The 17,036-nt window shown below is 41.6% G+C and overlaps 1 protein-coding gene across 3 annotated transcripts in view; it reads right to left on the reverse strand.

The window, feature by feature from the left end:
• dip2ba (disco-interacting protein 2 homolog Ba) overlaps nt 1-14,321 on the reverse strand; it is a 43,302-nt gene extending 28,981 nt beyond the window's left edge. For 2 of the 3 annotated variants that reach the window (XM_040047627.1, XM_040047626.1), the window contains exon 1: nt 14,053-14,321. In XM_040047627.1, coding sequence (XP_039903561.1) covers nt 14,053-14,137 — 85 coding nt within the window. In that variant the 5' untranslated portion in view covers nt 14,138-14,321. Of the gene's footprint in view, nt 1-6,454; nt 14,013-14,052 lie in introns of those variants that run through there. The other variant, XM_040047628.1, reaches the window with a different exon arrangement.
• Nucleotides 14,322-17,036: the final 2,715 nt, after the last annotated feature.

Here is a 17,036-nt window from a genome sequence, read left to right on the forward strand (position 1 = left end):
TTTCAGGGTGTCATTGTTGTGGGCCGGCTTAATGAAAGACCTACACCTGTAGTTCCCTGGCTATGACAAGTTAAAATGGGTGCTGTGCCAAGCTTTCGTCAGGTAGAGGCACTTCACAATACTAATGTAGTACTTCTCTCTCCTTCTGTTTCTTCTAATATATATTAATATATATATGCATACATACACACACTAATTAATTTGCACTTCCTTTGTTTAATCAGCATCTAATCCAGAAACATATGAAGACAAGTTGTGATCTTAGGTTGAGCTTTAATCATTCCAATCACAAACATTCGATACACCCTGTGGTCTGGCTGTATTTTCCCACTCTATCAAATGGCTAACTCAGAGAAACAGAGCAGTCACGCTCAGATTCATACCTATGGCCAATTTACAGTCACCAATTAACCTAACGTGCATGTGGGAGGAAACCAAAGTACCCAAAGAGAACCCACACAGTCACATGGACAACATGTAAACACTTTGAATCCAAGACTTTTTTGCCAACCACCACACAGCTGTCCCATTTCTTTTTCCCACATTACAGAGGATAATTCGTGGCAATTCATGCTGTTATGTGATGCACAAATTCCAGCCATTCGTGTGCCATGACGGCTATGATGCTTTGGGTAGGGATTATAAGCTGATACCTTAAGTCGACTATGTAAGGTTTAGCAATACTCACTATACGCTCAGACAGGTCTACAAAATAAACTCCGGCTCAAGTGAGAAATGGTTGATTTCAGACGTTTTTGAGAGAACCAGCAGGAAGTTACCCAACATCCAGTCTTTACATTAGGTTGAGTCAATCGCTCTTTGGCTCCAACTTCACGTTTTATGTTTTCGACTTAACCGCGAGCAAGAAAGCAAACTTTTGAAAACAAAACCCAACATACAACGAGCCTACAATAAATAACGGGCACCTAAACAGCAAATCTAAAGTAACAAGTAACGCCTGTAAGCGAGCACTACAGCATATGGTTTACTTTCAGCCTTTTTAAAAAGAAAACCTTGTGTCTGATCACACTAATTCTTTCTCACACTGACATGAATTACTTGAACAGTCTAAAGAAAGCCAGCTTTTTCTAGTGCGACAAGTCATAATGAGTCTGCCGTGAAAAGGACCGAGTCAGTGGTAGAAATTTTGATAGCACCATGAAGTGAGAGCAATCAAGTCAGCAGCTTGACTCCGCCTAAATTCAGTCCACTGTGAAGAGAATAAAAAGAGAAAAGAAGCGTATTTAGACAGAGCCATCCTGGCTAGCAAACTGCATAATAGACTAGTGTTTCAGCATTGCTGGGTAACCACAGGGTATTGAGTGGTGAAAGTGAATGTAGAGGTATCAGGTTTCACTGCAGCAGTGTCGTAGTGAAGATAAACAGGGGTCAGAAGTGTGGGACGGACCTGACCCGAGGGTCACTGAGCACATCAGCTCAAGTATCATCCGAGTCTTCTGTTCACCTACACATATATATATAAATATCGCTCAGCAATATACTCTTTATGTTGCACCTACCTCTAGATGACACGTGCAGAATTTGCTCATCGACTACGCCTAATAGCTCATGGTTTAAAGGAGGACGTTAATGCAGGAGGAGTAATGTTAGGCAGGAAACAGCCTCATTAAATCAATATTATAATCTCATAAAAAGCCATGAGCGGCCTTTGAGAAACGCTTTGATTCTGGGTGCTGAGTCCGCCGTTGACACTGAAACCGCAGACCTTATTGCTTACGTTCCACTCTCTGGACAGCTCACGGTCCTGACCTCATACCACCCACCACTCGCAATCATTAAACAGGCTGTCGTCAAGATGCGAATCTATCGCCGCTCTGAAGATCATGGCTCTCAGTCTGTGGAAGGCGCTCAACAAATGGGCAACACTTGTGTAAAAGAGGCGCACACACTGTGATGAAAACAGGTTGTCTAAACGCCTGTCGAGCTCTAAAATCCACAAAAAAAAAAAAAAAAAAAAAAAAAGCAGTGACAACAACTCACTTCACATGCAACTAAAAGTGGAAGGTCACAGAGGAAGGGCTGTGGGACGCTGTGTGTGCGTGCAATAAACCACTCACCAAAACCAAGGGCAGGTATGGGATTAAGTGTTGTCAGTGAAGGAAAAGAGCAGCAACTGAAACTGATGTGGTTCCGATTCCTCTAAACAGCATCTGAAACACCACCACACTCCTCAAGCTCAGCCAACAAAAACAGAATATTTTAAAGGCTTTCTGAATTATAAAACCTCACTTTATTGCTTTAAAGTCTTTAGGCTCAACATTACACTCTCTTAGAAAATATAGTCAGCGTGAAAGTGATGTGTCGCAGCAGGCAGACACTGAACAAAGTCAGTGGCCAGTGATTTTATTGGCAGATGGGCTGATCTCAGCCACCAAGGCCAAAATGACTACACTGAAAACATTAGTCTGACTTGATGGTGGTGATACTCAAAAAGCCGCCTTAATTTTGTTATATCACAGCTGAAGATTTTCAACACATGCATCAGCAGGGACGAACCAGACATGACGCTCAAACTTTAATGACACCCCCCGTCTGACAAAAACTCTGCTGCCTCGAGGTGTGTACGCCATCAAGTCTGCACATGACCAGAGTCTAAAAGAGACGTTTTATTGGTTATTGTTGGAATACTGTATCACCACAATCACAACAGTCATCAGTGCGTTGTCACTCTCTGTGGGAGTATGCAACACGTGACACAAAGCCACTTTAAAACCAGGCTACCTACTGGGATCAATGTTTGAAAAATATTACTCAGTGTTATGCGGCAGTCTCAACTCTAACATTCCAAAATATGGTCCAATATTCACATAAGAGGCTCTCAGCAACGTGGGTTCAATGCTTCAAGACTCACAAGCAATTTTAGCTCATCTCCAGGAAATGACTAAGGTCAGACTTGCCAGAACAGCAGCTGTTTCAAAATATAAACCTGGCGCTTCCTTTCAAGACAATAAAAGGTAATATATGGACTTACGGGACCAACAGTGCTATTGACAGTCAGGGATTAAGAGGCCTAAGCCACACCCACAATGTTCAGTGTGTTTTCAGGGCCTTTGTTTTACCTCGCTCTCTCGAGACTTGAATTAAAGGGGTCTATGACTACAGGCCAAGCTCTAGCACAATGTGTGCTGTGGGGCCAAGAGGGGAGATAATCATCAGGTTGTTGAGGAGGCTTCCTGAGCACTTTTACTCTTTGGGAATTTTTGATAACCCTTTGGCTCTGCTCGAGTATTAGGAAGGTGAGGCACATTTCCAAAAGAACAAAAAAAAACATGGCAACTGACCTTTTGGAAACTTTCATTGTACATTTACAGCAGGACTGGATTACCACTGAACTCTGGTTTCCCATCAGCCCTTCCTGTGACGCAGGGCTGCGATTTCATATATAGAAACTGGTCAGCTGCTGAGAAAATACCTCGTGTTCCTCACACCCACTTCAAAGGGCTCCAATGATCAGCTGTGGCTGATCAGCTGAAGAGCCACAGTGAAAGACAGAGTCAATGAGACAGAAATGGCGAGATACTGGATAACAAGAAGCACCGGGTTTGTGGTCAGAGTGGTCTGGATGTTTAATGAGTTAATACCGTACTTTGTTACCATTTCCAACCAACAATCATGTGACTGTCCCATTATTAGTCACAGTTTTTAATAGTGACAGAAGAACGCAAACCTTCGAGGATATCCAAAGTGATCCTTTAGCATCCATGACTACAGTAAGCCAAAACTATGTAAGCTACATTATTAAAGAAAATGTTACTGTCCACTGCGGTTCACACTTCATAGCACTTGATATGAGGCTGTGAATATTTCCCTGGTGCTTGTTGTTGACTACAGCATAAACACAGCATAAACGTGTTGCCAGATAATAAAATATGCAGGCTTATAAGTAGGGATGGGCACCGGTATCCGGTGCCATGATGGCACCGGTTCTGACATAAACTGTAGTAACCAGACCGAAAAGCAGAGCACATTTCGGTGCTTTTTTTTTTCCTGAGATGTCATACACTTTGAATTCTAGCCAATCATTTTACGTTTCCGAGGATAGTAGGTGGGTCCAGGTACGTACGTTCTTTTAGAGCAGAGCTACAGATTAAAAATGCCCAAGGCGAGGCGGTCAAAGTCTGGCTGTACTTCACAGCAAAATATGCAAACTCAGCAGCCTGCAACAAGTGCTTTAAGGTGATACTGTGATACTGTCAAAGGAGGTAACACCTCAAATCCGATGAAACAACTGGCGACGCATAGCGTTTTTTTTAAAAGCTGAAAAATGCGCCGTATTTGATAGCTTGCTGGAGACCTCACACCGAGCGCATCTACTGCGGGTGTGGTGCCTGTTATCGGACCCGGAGTTAGCAACATCCCCCAAAAACCCGAAGAGGAGAGTCCTGGCCCCTAGCCCTGCCAGTGTAGCAGAAATGAATGACGGATGATGATGCAGCAGCAGCCGTTCTTCTCTGCGTGAGCAGCTTAATGTTGTTCGTGTATAATTTACAGTGAGTAGGCTAACCACGTTATTACATTAATGCATATAAGGTGAACTAGCAAACATCATCATAGCTACATGTGGCTGTCTTCTTGTTTGATGGCAGAGACTCCCTTCACCCTGGCCAAAAAGGCTAAAATGACCAAAGAAAAAGTGGAAAACAGGTAAACATGAGAGGTTTTTGGACAAAGTTTGTGTTTTTTCCATTGTTTAAGCTCTGCTTCCAGCCAAGAGTGATACCATATATGCCCTATAGCTGCAGAAAAGGCTAACATTGTTATCTTTTTACAAAAAAAAAAAAAAAAAAAAAAAAAAAAAAAAACAACAACAGTAAAGCTGAGAGGTTTTTGGACCAATTTTGTGTTCTTCATTCTTTAAGCACCGGCACTGTTTCAAAAGTACCGATTTGGCACCGGTATCGGATAAAACCTAAACGATACCCATCCCTACTTATAAGCATCCTTTTGTGTGTGTGTGTGTGTGTGTGTGTGTGTGTGTGTGTGTGTGTGTGTGTGTGTGTATATATATATATATATATATATATAGGCATGTTGTAAGATCCAAAAACACAAAATGTGAAGAAAATTACTATTTGATATGCTTTAAAAAAGGTTTTCCGAGAGTTGCTGTGAAGCCAGTAGCTGCTCGCAAGGTACGAACACACACCAATAAACTTGCACTTGCTCAGCTTTACTGTTAAACATTAGCATGTAACGGACAACAAGACAACTAAAATCACTGGGGTTAACAATTATCATGCTTTTAACAACTTTCCAAGGGAGTCAGAAAGCAGGTGATTGGCCTAAAGAGGACAGCCCCGAAGAGGCTCCGGTATTTCACACACAACCCACGGGCGTAACAGTGACCCACATGTAGCAGCCAACCAGCCAGTTGGTTGCTCGTGGATGAGTTTGCCACTGGCTGATGTCTACTAGCCAGGAAAATCAGCCTCAGCGCCAAAGACACTCTCACACACACACACACACACACACACACTTAGGACTGACTCCGAAGGATTTCGAGAGGGTGGCCTCCACTGCAATAATGGGGGAGCTTTTGTGTCAAAGAGATGCTTGTTTTCTCCTCCTCAGGCATGAAAGAGAATTTGTCTTGCCAGCCAGGTCTATTTATATTCACAAGAGCATTGGCACGGTCACGTGGCTCACTGGGCAGTGGATATATACTAGCGATAGATTAGAGGGGCTCTGCATTAACTCTCAAACTGACACCACCATAGAAAAGAAACAACTTTAATTTCCATGAGCCTATCAGACACAGATCAGAGAGTGTATCACTGAGCAATACCAGGTGTGTCACAGCACTGGCTCTGCGGGGCACAAAAAGCACAGAGGGGAAAAAGTCCCTGACCATCACTTTCAGTTAGATAAAGTTGGTTGAGTGGTAAATGAAGGTGGGTGCATTGGCAAGCTGTGATAAATGGCCTGATATGATAAAATCGACATTCATTCTTTCCTTATGATGACTCAGAGTTGGCATCACGTCTATAAAAGCCAAAGCTTGAACAGGTTCACTCACTTTGCAGTGGATTGTTATGCCCTGAAGTAGAGGACACGCCTAATAGCAGTGACTCACAAATCAACAGGCAAGCCTAGTCTGTAAACATGTTATCTAAATACTGTTGGTTTAACTTGACATACATAAACAAGCTACCTATCACATAAATGGGTGGATATTATGTAGTGTTAACCCTTATCCATATACCTTAAACAAGGTAAGATCAACCATTATACTTCAAGTTTTCCAACAAATTATAGAAATAAAAGATAACAGTCCTCTCACACCTGTATACACCCAGGGAGAAATAAATTTCAACTAGTTCGGTCTTAAATTCTTATACTATCACAAGAATACACAATAATAATAGATGACACACCTTGACGAGATGAAATAGTTGCAGGTGCTGTTTAAAGATGTCCATCTTTAGGTTAACACAGACAGTTCCACTGTCACATCAATCCAGTTATTTATGGTAGATACTACATTTTCCATCCATCTTTTGGTAATAGCCTTTTTCTCTGCTGCTATCACTATATATTTATTGATGCCTTTCGCTGATCAAAGTACTTCTGGCAAAGTCCAGCCCAGATATAAGCTCTTTAAGGCAGATACTAATCATTTTCACGGCTTTTTTCCATGTCCTTTTTGCCCTCCAAATACAGTAGGATGCAAAGGTCTTGAGCCACCACTGCTGTCTATATATTTGCTTCCAAGGAACCAGGTTTTCTTATCATTTTTAAAGTGAACTTGAGCAACAGTTCTCCAGGATTTGTGAAGTTCTATCAAATTTTATATTTTTACATCAGAGGGTTTTGTCATTTTCAGTCCAGTCCTTGTACCAGACTTTTCAGAGGAATGTTTTTCGTTAAGCCACATAGCACCGACCTATGAATCAATCAAGCATAAAAAAGGCATTTTATGTCTACACAGACAACTTAGCAAAGAATCTATGTAAAATATGAGAATAACAGACTGTTGTAACGCATCATTTGTTCCCGTTTCTTTTGTTAAATCTACCAAAGCTACCAAAGATAGCACAGGCTGACAACACAGCTTGATTTCTAAAGAGCTATTAGCCAAAGGAGCAGTGCATCATTGAGTGTCTACAGGCATCTACAGTGGAGGCTGTGTCGTGGTTTAGAGCTGCATTTCAAACAGTGGTCTTGTTGAATCTACCATCAGATGAAGTACCATCAGATTTTGATCAGTGCCATCTGGAAAGCCCTGATTGGCAACGGCTTCATTTTTCAGAATGACAATGATCCTAAACACACCGTCAATGCAGTAAAAACATCTAAAAACATGGGATCATCTAAAGGAAGCCAGTATCCAAAGAAGAGCTTTAAATGTCCTTCAAGAATCCCGGAGAACTACTTAAAGGAGAGAAAGCTCAGGCTCAGAAAAATAAATACTGACTTTCAAGCTTGTTAAAAATTACAAACTCTGTTTTTGTCTGTTTCCCATGTTATTAACGAAATATAAAGAAATGAGCAGATACTCAAGACTTTTTCACAAAACTGTAATTTAACAGGACCACGTTAGTGATATTTCAGCCAAATATTAGCACTGTACTTTTATTATTATTATATATTATTAATATATTATAACATATTAATAAGCCAATGAATACAATATTAAAAATGAAGTGAATGTGTTATTCATTGTTTCTGAGCTATAGTTGGGTTCCTAACTGTTAATCATTTCCAAGGAACATCAAATTGAATGTTTCAAGTATCATCTTGTTATTTCAGTCTCAAACTCACATGCATAATTCAGTCGTTGATTTCTCAATCCAACCTCACATCACGAGTGAACTCGCTCAACAAGTTCAGCATCTTTGACAATATAAAGTGATTTTCTCACACCAAAGATCTGCAGGTCTTACGAGCTGATGAGTGGGATGTCAATATAGCCCCTGGCATAAATTTTAATACGATCTTATGTTTTTTTGGCATGCCTCAACATGTACCTGGGGAACATAAAAAAAGTCAAGCTGACTTACCGCACACACCCACACCACTGTGTCCTGGTACTTAATGAGACCGTTTGAATAATTCAGCCAACTATAGGCCCAGAGGAGGGAAAGGGACTCCAGCCATCATTAACTATTCACAGAAGCTGTATTACGTCAAACTCACATGTGCAAATATACTGTTTACACACAAACACAACAAGACCCTTACCAGATGAAATGCCCCGGCTCTGAATCTACAAGGAGGGAGATGAAAGCTTTTGGGATTCTGACCTTCTGGGTACTCTACAGAGATCAAACACAAGCACAAACTTGTGCAATATCCACTACAATATGTAAACACAAAAATTATAGCATGGTAAGAAAAATCACAAGACTGCTCAAATCCAATTCAAATGCCGTAAGAAATACAAGACGAATGACTTAAGCAGTCTCGCAAACAGCGCTGGAAAATAAACCATCTTTGTTGTTTATAATCCGTCTTTAATATAATTACACCGGAGTGCAATGTGTCCTTTTTAGACACTTTAGTGGCTTCATTAATCTCTTAAAAGAGATAGAAATCTGTCAGACAACAGTCTCTTTCTCGGTCACACTTTTAGAGCTTTATTCAGACATGTTTAAACGTGCACACACAGCAGTGACAGAGAAAGCAGTGATATTTTACATATGTGCAAAAGAGTTGTCATGCTTTGTGGCAACGAGCATTGTCGGTTGTACTTCTGAATGTGTGTGCACCATCCTGAAGCTGAGAGAAAGCTACACCCTATTCGCTGTGCACAGAGACAGCTTTCTCCTCTGGATTGGGACGGACAAATATCTCAGGCTTATTGTACTTTGTGAACAGACATCGTTTTAATGTACTGTTTATGTCATGAGCAGCTGTAACGCTGCGCATGCCTGCTCACTCATGCAAATGGACAAAAATTAGACTGAAAGGTGCTAAAAGAGACCTGCCAAGATTGCTTTTGCAACTTGTGTGAAAATCTGAAAGGGGTGTTGTTTCACATCTGGAAACTGGTGAATTTAGATGTGATCAGATTAATGGAAAGCAGTGCAAGTCCAAGAGGAGGTTTCCACAACAAAACAAGCTAAATTTGTCCAGGCTCTGTTAAACAAAATCTGTCAGTGATACAAGAAATGTTACCATTCTGTTCTATATAATATGCCCTTTATTTAAGCAGATGGAAAATCTCATCAAGATTGAAAACAAATCTCTTTTTCAAGAGAGATCCGTCCAAGAGGGGAGCAGAAACCGCATCAAATGTAAATATAAGAAATGAGTACAATTGATATTCAGTACAGAACACAAACAGTAACATGGACTCGGATCATATGCAACAACATATCAAGAACAAGAGCATCAAAACAAATCACACTCACACTGAAGAGAGCCATTTTCTCGATCCTTTAAAATGGACATAAACTCCCCCACACTTCTAACAATTTCAGCTCTTTCTGTAGATTATTCCAAAAAAAAGGGGTTAGAAGAAAGAAAAGAAAACCTTCTCCCCTCCAATTCTGTTCTGACAAACGTTTGTAAAATAGAGTGAGAGCAAACGCCGTACTGGTTCTGATTTTTACACATGTACGCAAATAAAACAAGACTAAACCATTTCACTCGATGGGATAAACACAGCTTTTAAATACATGTCATACACTTCCATAAATGAAGTTTTAAAAAAAAAAGGCTCCATTAGCTGAGTTGATGGGTAGATTTGTCGCATGTCATTACCTCCTCTCTCCCTCGGTTTAATCTAGATAATCAAATACACAATAAAGACAAACAAAATCAAAGTATTGGGGCTGAAAGTACAATACTGATGACATCATGCTGCGAATGCTTTACGATATCAATTTTACCGCATTTCCACCTGCTATTCGCAAGAGATCATTGGAACATCTGTAAGAAGCATGTAGTAAGAGGCCTGTTAGAGTAAGAAGTTGAGAAATGAAATCTGGGTAAAGATTTCATCTTTCCAGTCAGTGTAAGGAGCCTCTTATTCCTCATTTTACACCAGAGCAAAAGGCACCTTAAAAACGCACGCACTGCAACACATGTTCTTCCGTTTGAGGAAGTGTCCATCACATGTCTCCAATCTGCCTTAAATTTAGCACTGTTTTGACTGTAACAAAAACAACTGTTTGCTGTTTAACACACTGAGAAATAATAAAAACAGCTCAGAGACATTGTGAAAACCTTTATGACCCAAGTATCGTACAGAACAGCTGGAAATATTTTTTCATTTTGACTATAAAATTACAAAATAATTCTCATCTTTCAGGAATTTAGAGATTTTTTGCATCTAGCCCAAAAATGGTCGAGTAGTTCAGGCAACATGAAGCCCACACTGTAAAATCTAGGCGGAGCTGATTTTTCTGTCTGTGTTCAGACAGCGTTACGTTGTGAATGCTTTGTGCTACGGTGATACACCAAATATCCCCGTAAAGCTCGCCTTCTCCTCTTACCGGAACTGTCTGAATTTTGTCTCTAGCAAAAGTGGTAATGGAGTTACAGTCATTCAAAGAGCGCTGGACCGAGGGTAAAAATGAAAGCGTTTAAAGGGTGGGAGGAGAGTCCTCCTTGACGATTCATCAGACTTCGCCCTACATGCTGTCACTGATGACTAAGGTCAGGAAAGCAGGTAGCTAAGAAAGGCTTAGTCCATATTAGTGCTGACATGCTCTGCTGAGGGCCTTCTCTCCTTCATACACAAATGAACACAGCCTACTTCTGCTACATCTGAAGGATTGGCCCAGAAAAGAAGACTCTCTGCATACTGATCAGAGATGCAAACAGACAGCGACCCCACACACATATCAACAAGTGCACTCCATGCACTAGAAAGCGCTCAGAAGCAGATTGGGAGGAACTGCCAATCATTTCCAGTTGTATTGCAATGTCAAAACAGCACCTCGGCACGGAGCATCAGCATTAGCCGACAAACCAGAACTCATCTGTGCAGAATTTTGCTTGGCTCAGCGATTTCTCTCAAGCAAACTTGACAGACGGAAGGTGATATAAAGCAGGTAGGCTGGACACAGGGATGAACAAGACATGAACTTTTACCTCTGGCCCAGTAGAGAGATGGGAGGGCGTGCACTCCCAGTGGAAATACACACTGTGTGTCATCTTCTTGTGTGTATGACCAGTCAGCGGCCGTTCCCTTCTCTTCATATGGAGGCGGCTCATTCCAACGTACACACAAAGATCGGGTTCAGCTGAATGGCCTAAATGGCAGCAGAAGCTCCTGGCCACAGCGGCTCAGACCAGCTGAATGGTCCTCATTGTGTCCACCACAGTCACAGGGGGCTCGCAGAAATGAGTTGTTTTTTAAGAGGCCATTTGGCAGGCCAGTGTTCTTATCCGAGCAACGCAGGAACAGGCATTTCCACTTGCTTCAGATGAGGGCTTGTTATGGACTCAAGAAAGACGGCCCATGAGGCACGCATCCAGTCACAAAGGGACTAACAAACTTATACATACATGGATGTGAAACGGACTTTATACCACCGCCCCCAACCCACTCTTTCCACTACACTCAGTGTCTCGCAGCTAGAATTTAAAAAGCATTGCATTCATAAGCCATGATGTCACACGAGCATGTGTTGAAGTCTAAGTGTCAACACCAGAATACTGGGAATTTGCCCGCTTCTTGTACCAACCGGTTTTTGAACCTCGTGTTTCTGACGGGCGCTCGTCAACAACAACAACAACAGAAATGCAGTTTTAAAAGCAGTTCCTGTTTGCAAGAAGTGCATTACTGTGCAAGTGCGTAACAGACCAAAAATAATGGTGACATGCTGTTAACCACAAAGATTAACCACAAGCAAGTTCCGATTCCGGTAAATAATCAGAAATAACTCTAAAACATGTACGGCCAACACAGGCAAAACATATTTGCATTTTTACTCTTAGTAAGTCATAAATATCAGTGTAATTTGCTATATTTATCATATATCATATTGCTATGATGCAAAACAACAAACAAATTTAACCCACAATACACCCTGAGATTTTAACGCTTGTTTAATATTATATGTTATGTCTTTGTTTTATCTGTCTGATGTATCTGGTTCTTATCTGTACTTTTATTGTTTATATAAATGCTACCAAGGAACCAGAGAGGGCAGATGAAAATCGGCCTGTAATTCGCCAAACCTGACTGCAACTGCTTGTGTTAATTTTTGTACCATGTGTCCATTTATAGAAAATGAGCATAAATAACCTGTGATCTAATATAACATAGCGATCTTATAGACCTCAGTCTCCCCCTGGGGCATCTAAAGGTGTTGGCCCAAAATGACTCCCTTCCAACAAGAGTCCCTCTAGTCCCGTTTCATCGCTGTGGTGCAACGAGAGCTCGTGCTAACCTACAGAGGCCCAGCATGTTTAGTCCACATAACTGCGTTTTACTATATATGGATGTTTTAATCTGTTAACGCGAAAGTAGTACTCACAGCCCTCCATCTAATTTTGAACGCGCTATTAAAGACAACTTCACTTCCTTTAATGGCGTGTTGTTTAAAAATGTGACATATCACTGCGAGACTAATGAGAAATTTCCACATACAGGTTGTACCCAGCCTCTCACCCAGTGAACGTCTCCTGCCTCCATGGAGTGGATGTACTGTATATACCACTAATGGGCTACAGTAACCAAAACAGAACAACTGCTGAGATTCATCAGCAGGTCAGGTCAGCACACCAAATCCTTTTTAAATCTACAGCTGAAAACACCTTTGAGTAATGGACTAATATCATTATTATACTCTGATCGAACACTTTGGTATTTTTATTGCAGTCAGTATCTTTTTACACAGTGTCATAACCCCCTTTTTAAGCCTTTATTACTCCCAGATATGAAATCATCATGTATTTACATCAAAACGCATGCATAACCAATTATAGGAGGGTAGCTATATATGATGCTATATTTAGAAAAAACAATAACAAAATGCTATGGACACTGTGGATAACTAGAGGGGTCACTGCACAGGAGGATTAGATTTAGCTGCATGTATGGGGGCCACAAAGCAGGGGAAAAGGAGGGGGTACTGTCACGGATGTGTGACAGTGTGTCATTGGTGGGGTAGTGGGGCAAGCAGCTGCTCTGGGGGAGGGGTTGATATCAGCCCTGCTTTGGATAAATGAATGGTCCCAATATTGGGGTGCATACACACGTGACAACAAGCCTCACATCACTGTGACCACAGGCACAGGGCAGTGTAGTATATGAGGAGGAGCATAGGCAGGTAAACCCATGATTCCAGTAATAACAGGGCTGCACAGGTGTGCAAGGCTCGGCAAACAGTCTACGTTATCACTCCGGTGAATATCACTGAGGTCACAAACTACGTGTGGTAACTACGGGCAGTCATACATGACAGAGTGTATCTTCATATGACACCACGAGCGGATGATGACTATAGGCCTGCTCATCTGATTTCAACACCACTCACAGTGACTCACACTTTTATAGCAATCAGCCGGATTTTTTTCCCCAGATGAAAGTTGAGGTTTCAATTACGTCTAACTGGGAGCCATGTGGTTACAGCTGAATAAAATCAATACAATATGAAGAAGTACAACTGGATAACAAGAAAAGGGGTACAGCCCTGAACGCCTTTCAACCAAGCCACACACACACACATGTAGTGGTGTTTAAAGACACACATTCACACAGCAAACGAGAGGACTTCTGATCTTGTTAATCAACCTTCAGCTTTAAATGAGCTTCGAGAAAAAGAGGAAAATAACAAAATAAACAGAAACAAGGGGAAATGGATGGAAGCCTTTCTCTTCCTCATGTACAATGCTGCTTGCCATGCACTGCTAGCTCATATGCCCACATCCTGTACTAGCACAAAATAAGCTAGGTGGCAGAGCCTGAGAGCCCGAAGCATGCTCTCATTCAAATTTTTCATAAAGAAAAAGTAGACGATGAGGATGAACCTCTGGTATAACCTATGCCGGTCAGCCCAGACAGCTGAGACATACACAGCTAGCCTGACAATCTGCTACAGCATCCCCCCCATCAGCCCCCCGCCCCTCCTTTACCTTCAGACAGCTCCAGATCCAACTCAGCCAACTGGTCTCTAACCTCTTTAGGCAGGGCGGACAAATCCACGCCGCGGTCCGCCATGGCTTCGCCGATAAACTCGAGTGGCGTCTAGTTGAAAAGAAACCGGGCTGTTGCGGGGAAACGTTAAAAAAATAAAAACAAAACCCCTCCCTCAAGACACAAAACAAGCACCGGAGTGGGAGAGACAGTCCATCCGCACGGCTGGCCCTTCCGCCATAATGGGGGAAACTCACCAACGGCAACGGGCGGTCACGTGACTGCATTTACCTCGCCTGCGTGTGTTGATTCGCCGCATCCGAGAAGGGAGGAGGAGGTGGAGGTGAAGGAGGTGAGGGTCTCACCGACACCGCTGCTCCCCCTGGCGTTTCAGTGGCGAACAGACACACACAGGGAGACACGGACACACAGTCCCCGCCCTTCATTGAGTTCAAGAGGGTTAAAAGAAAAGATTAAAACTTCTTTATAAAGATGACTGAAGGTTTTTGGGGGGGAAATACAGGTTTCACGCACGAAATGCACATGTTTTGTGTGATCGTTTACTTAACTGTGCATGTATAAATCAATTAAAACGTACTCGACTTACTAAAAAAACTAAACCACAAAAACTGAAACTGGTGCAGCATCTGATTCCTGCTGTTAGCAGCTTTCTGGGACTCAGAAGATAACCTAATGGCCGATTTACACTACAGAGGTGCAATGACAGTCAATTTCCAGAGAGATCAGGGAGAGAAACTTTGCTGGAGACCAGAAGTAGTGTCTATGTCTCACACTTGAATGCTTTGGATCATCAAACAAACTTTGATATTAGACAAACATAACCTGAGTAAATGTAAAATGCATTTTTTAAGTATTGATTATGTTTAGCAATCAAACCTGCGTAAAAAGGTAACTACCCCCTTTGTTAAATCATGAATTAAAAGGCTTTTCTAAGGATCCACGGTGAGAGCCATTAGCCACTTACGGAGAAAACATGGAACAGGGGTGAACCTTCCCGGGAGTGGCCGGCCTACCAAAAATACTCCAAGGCTCGAGATTCATCTAGGAGATCACAAAAGAACACAGAACAGCATCTAAAGAACTGCAGGGCTCATTTGCCTCAGTTAAGGTCAGAATGTGATGCTTAGTTGCTTCAAAACGACTTGCCCTAAGTGAAGGACACATGAATTCTGCTCACTACCACAAAACCACATTTCTGAATGGCTAAAAAAAAAACCCAACAATAACGAAATGAAAGTTTTGTTGTGGTCTAGTGAAAGTCCATGCTTAGATCACAACGTGTTGTTTTGGCATGACCTTAAACCGGCTGTTAATGCTCAAAAACCATCCGGTGTGGTTGAATTAAAACAATTCCTCAACAGCAGAGTGGAAGACTCAGTGCTAGTTATGAGAAATGCTTGATTGCAGTTCTTGCTGCCAAAGGTGGCCAATTATTAATTATTAATAACCAGTTATTATGTTTAGGGACAAACTTGGGTGAAACATGTACGTGTGACAAATATGCAAAGGTATAATATTAATAATTTATAACATTGCCCAGTAATTTCCTGTTAAGAAATTACTGGAGGGTTTTTTCTGTTCTTGTAAAGAACAAACAGGAAGTGCCACACAGGCCTATATAATGCAGAGAGTCAGATATTTGAAAAAGCCACAGCACATTGCTCTGGCTCTGACATGAGTTGAGAAGAATTTGACTTTAAGTCAGTCTTTGCAAAGTTCATGTAACACACAGTTGCAGTGCTGAAAACTGCCTCTGCATAAGCTCATAAAGTGACCTTGAGCACTTACGATCATCAGTGTGGCATCTTCACTGTAACCACGCTAAAAATAAATATTCCCTTCAGCCACTCCCGCAGCAGTTTAGGACTTCTCCAAAGAGTTCTGTTAATGTTTTTCTTCTTCTTCTAGGAAACATGGACATTGTCTTGCGAGGAAAACAAGCTTCAAAGCAAACTGAACATAACAACTTAATTGCAGACTGCTGTCACTCTGCATTTCCAAAAATACTGGATTACTGGACAGCAAAACACAGCTTAAAAGCAGGGCCACAGCGAGCATTTTCTAGGCCAACAAGAACCCCTTCACACACCCGTAATGTCACAGGTAGTTAGAATTCTTTAACCATTTGGATTTTCAGTTAAATGTCTAAGTATATGGACTGTAAATGTCACAGGATGGTTTAAACATTTACTGTTTTTTTAGTCCAGTCCTTGTACCTGAGCATTTCAGAAGAAAATGTTTTATTATTTTTGTTTGTTTGTTCCTTCTTGAGTTATCACATTCACTATATTTTGAGAAACACTTGACCTTGAAATCGAGGTCACCAAGATTTTTAGTAGATTGATCCATGGTATGAATTTCAAAATCTTACATCCCCTCGTTCTTAAGTTATCACATTCACAAACTTGGATGTCCATTCAGCCCGTCCACCTGCTAGCCTGGCAGGCGGACAATACTCCATCAGCCTTTTATATCTAGCTGACGAATAAAACATATTTTTGCACCAACCAAAATTACTCCACGAGCACAGCAACAGCAGGTCACAAAAGAAACCAGAACGGCATTAAAGAACCGGATTCTTCACGTGTCAGTTAAGGTCAGAGTTCATGATTCAATAATAAGAAAGAGACTGAGCAAAAATGGCATCCATGAGAGAGTTCAAGGAGGAAACCACTACTGACTAAAGAGAGCGTAAAGGCTTGTCTCACATTTGCCAAAAAAACACCTTGATGATTCCCAAGACTTTTGGGAAAATACTTTGTGGTCTCGTATTAAACTAACACAGTGTTTCAGAAAAGGAACATCATACCAGCAGTAAAAGAGGGTGGAGGTAGTGTGATGGTCTGGGGCTGTTTTGCTGCCTCCGGACCTGGAAGACTTGCTGTGGTAAATGGAACTATGAAATCTGCTGTCTACCAAAACATCCTGAAGGAGAATGTCAGGCCACCTGTTCATTACCTCA

The sequence above is a fragment of the Simochromis diagramma genome, unplaced genomic scaffold (genome assembly GCF_900408965.1).
Source record: "Simochromis diagramma unplaced genomic scaffold, fSimDia1.1 OVJJ01000387.1, whole genome shotgun sequence".
Taxonomy (NCBI): domain Eukaryota; kingdom Metazoa; phylum Chordata; class Actinopteri; order Cichliformes; family Cichlidae; genus Simochromis; species Simochromis diagramma.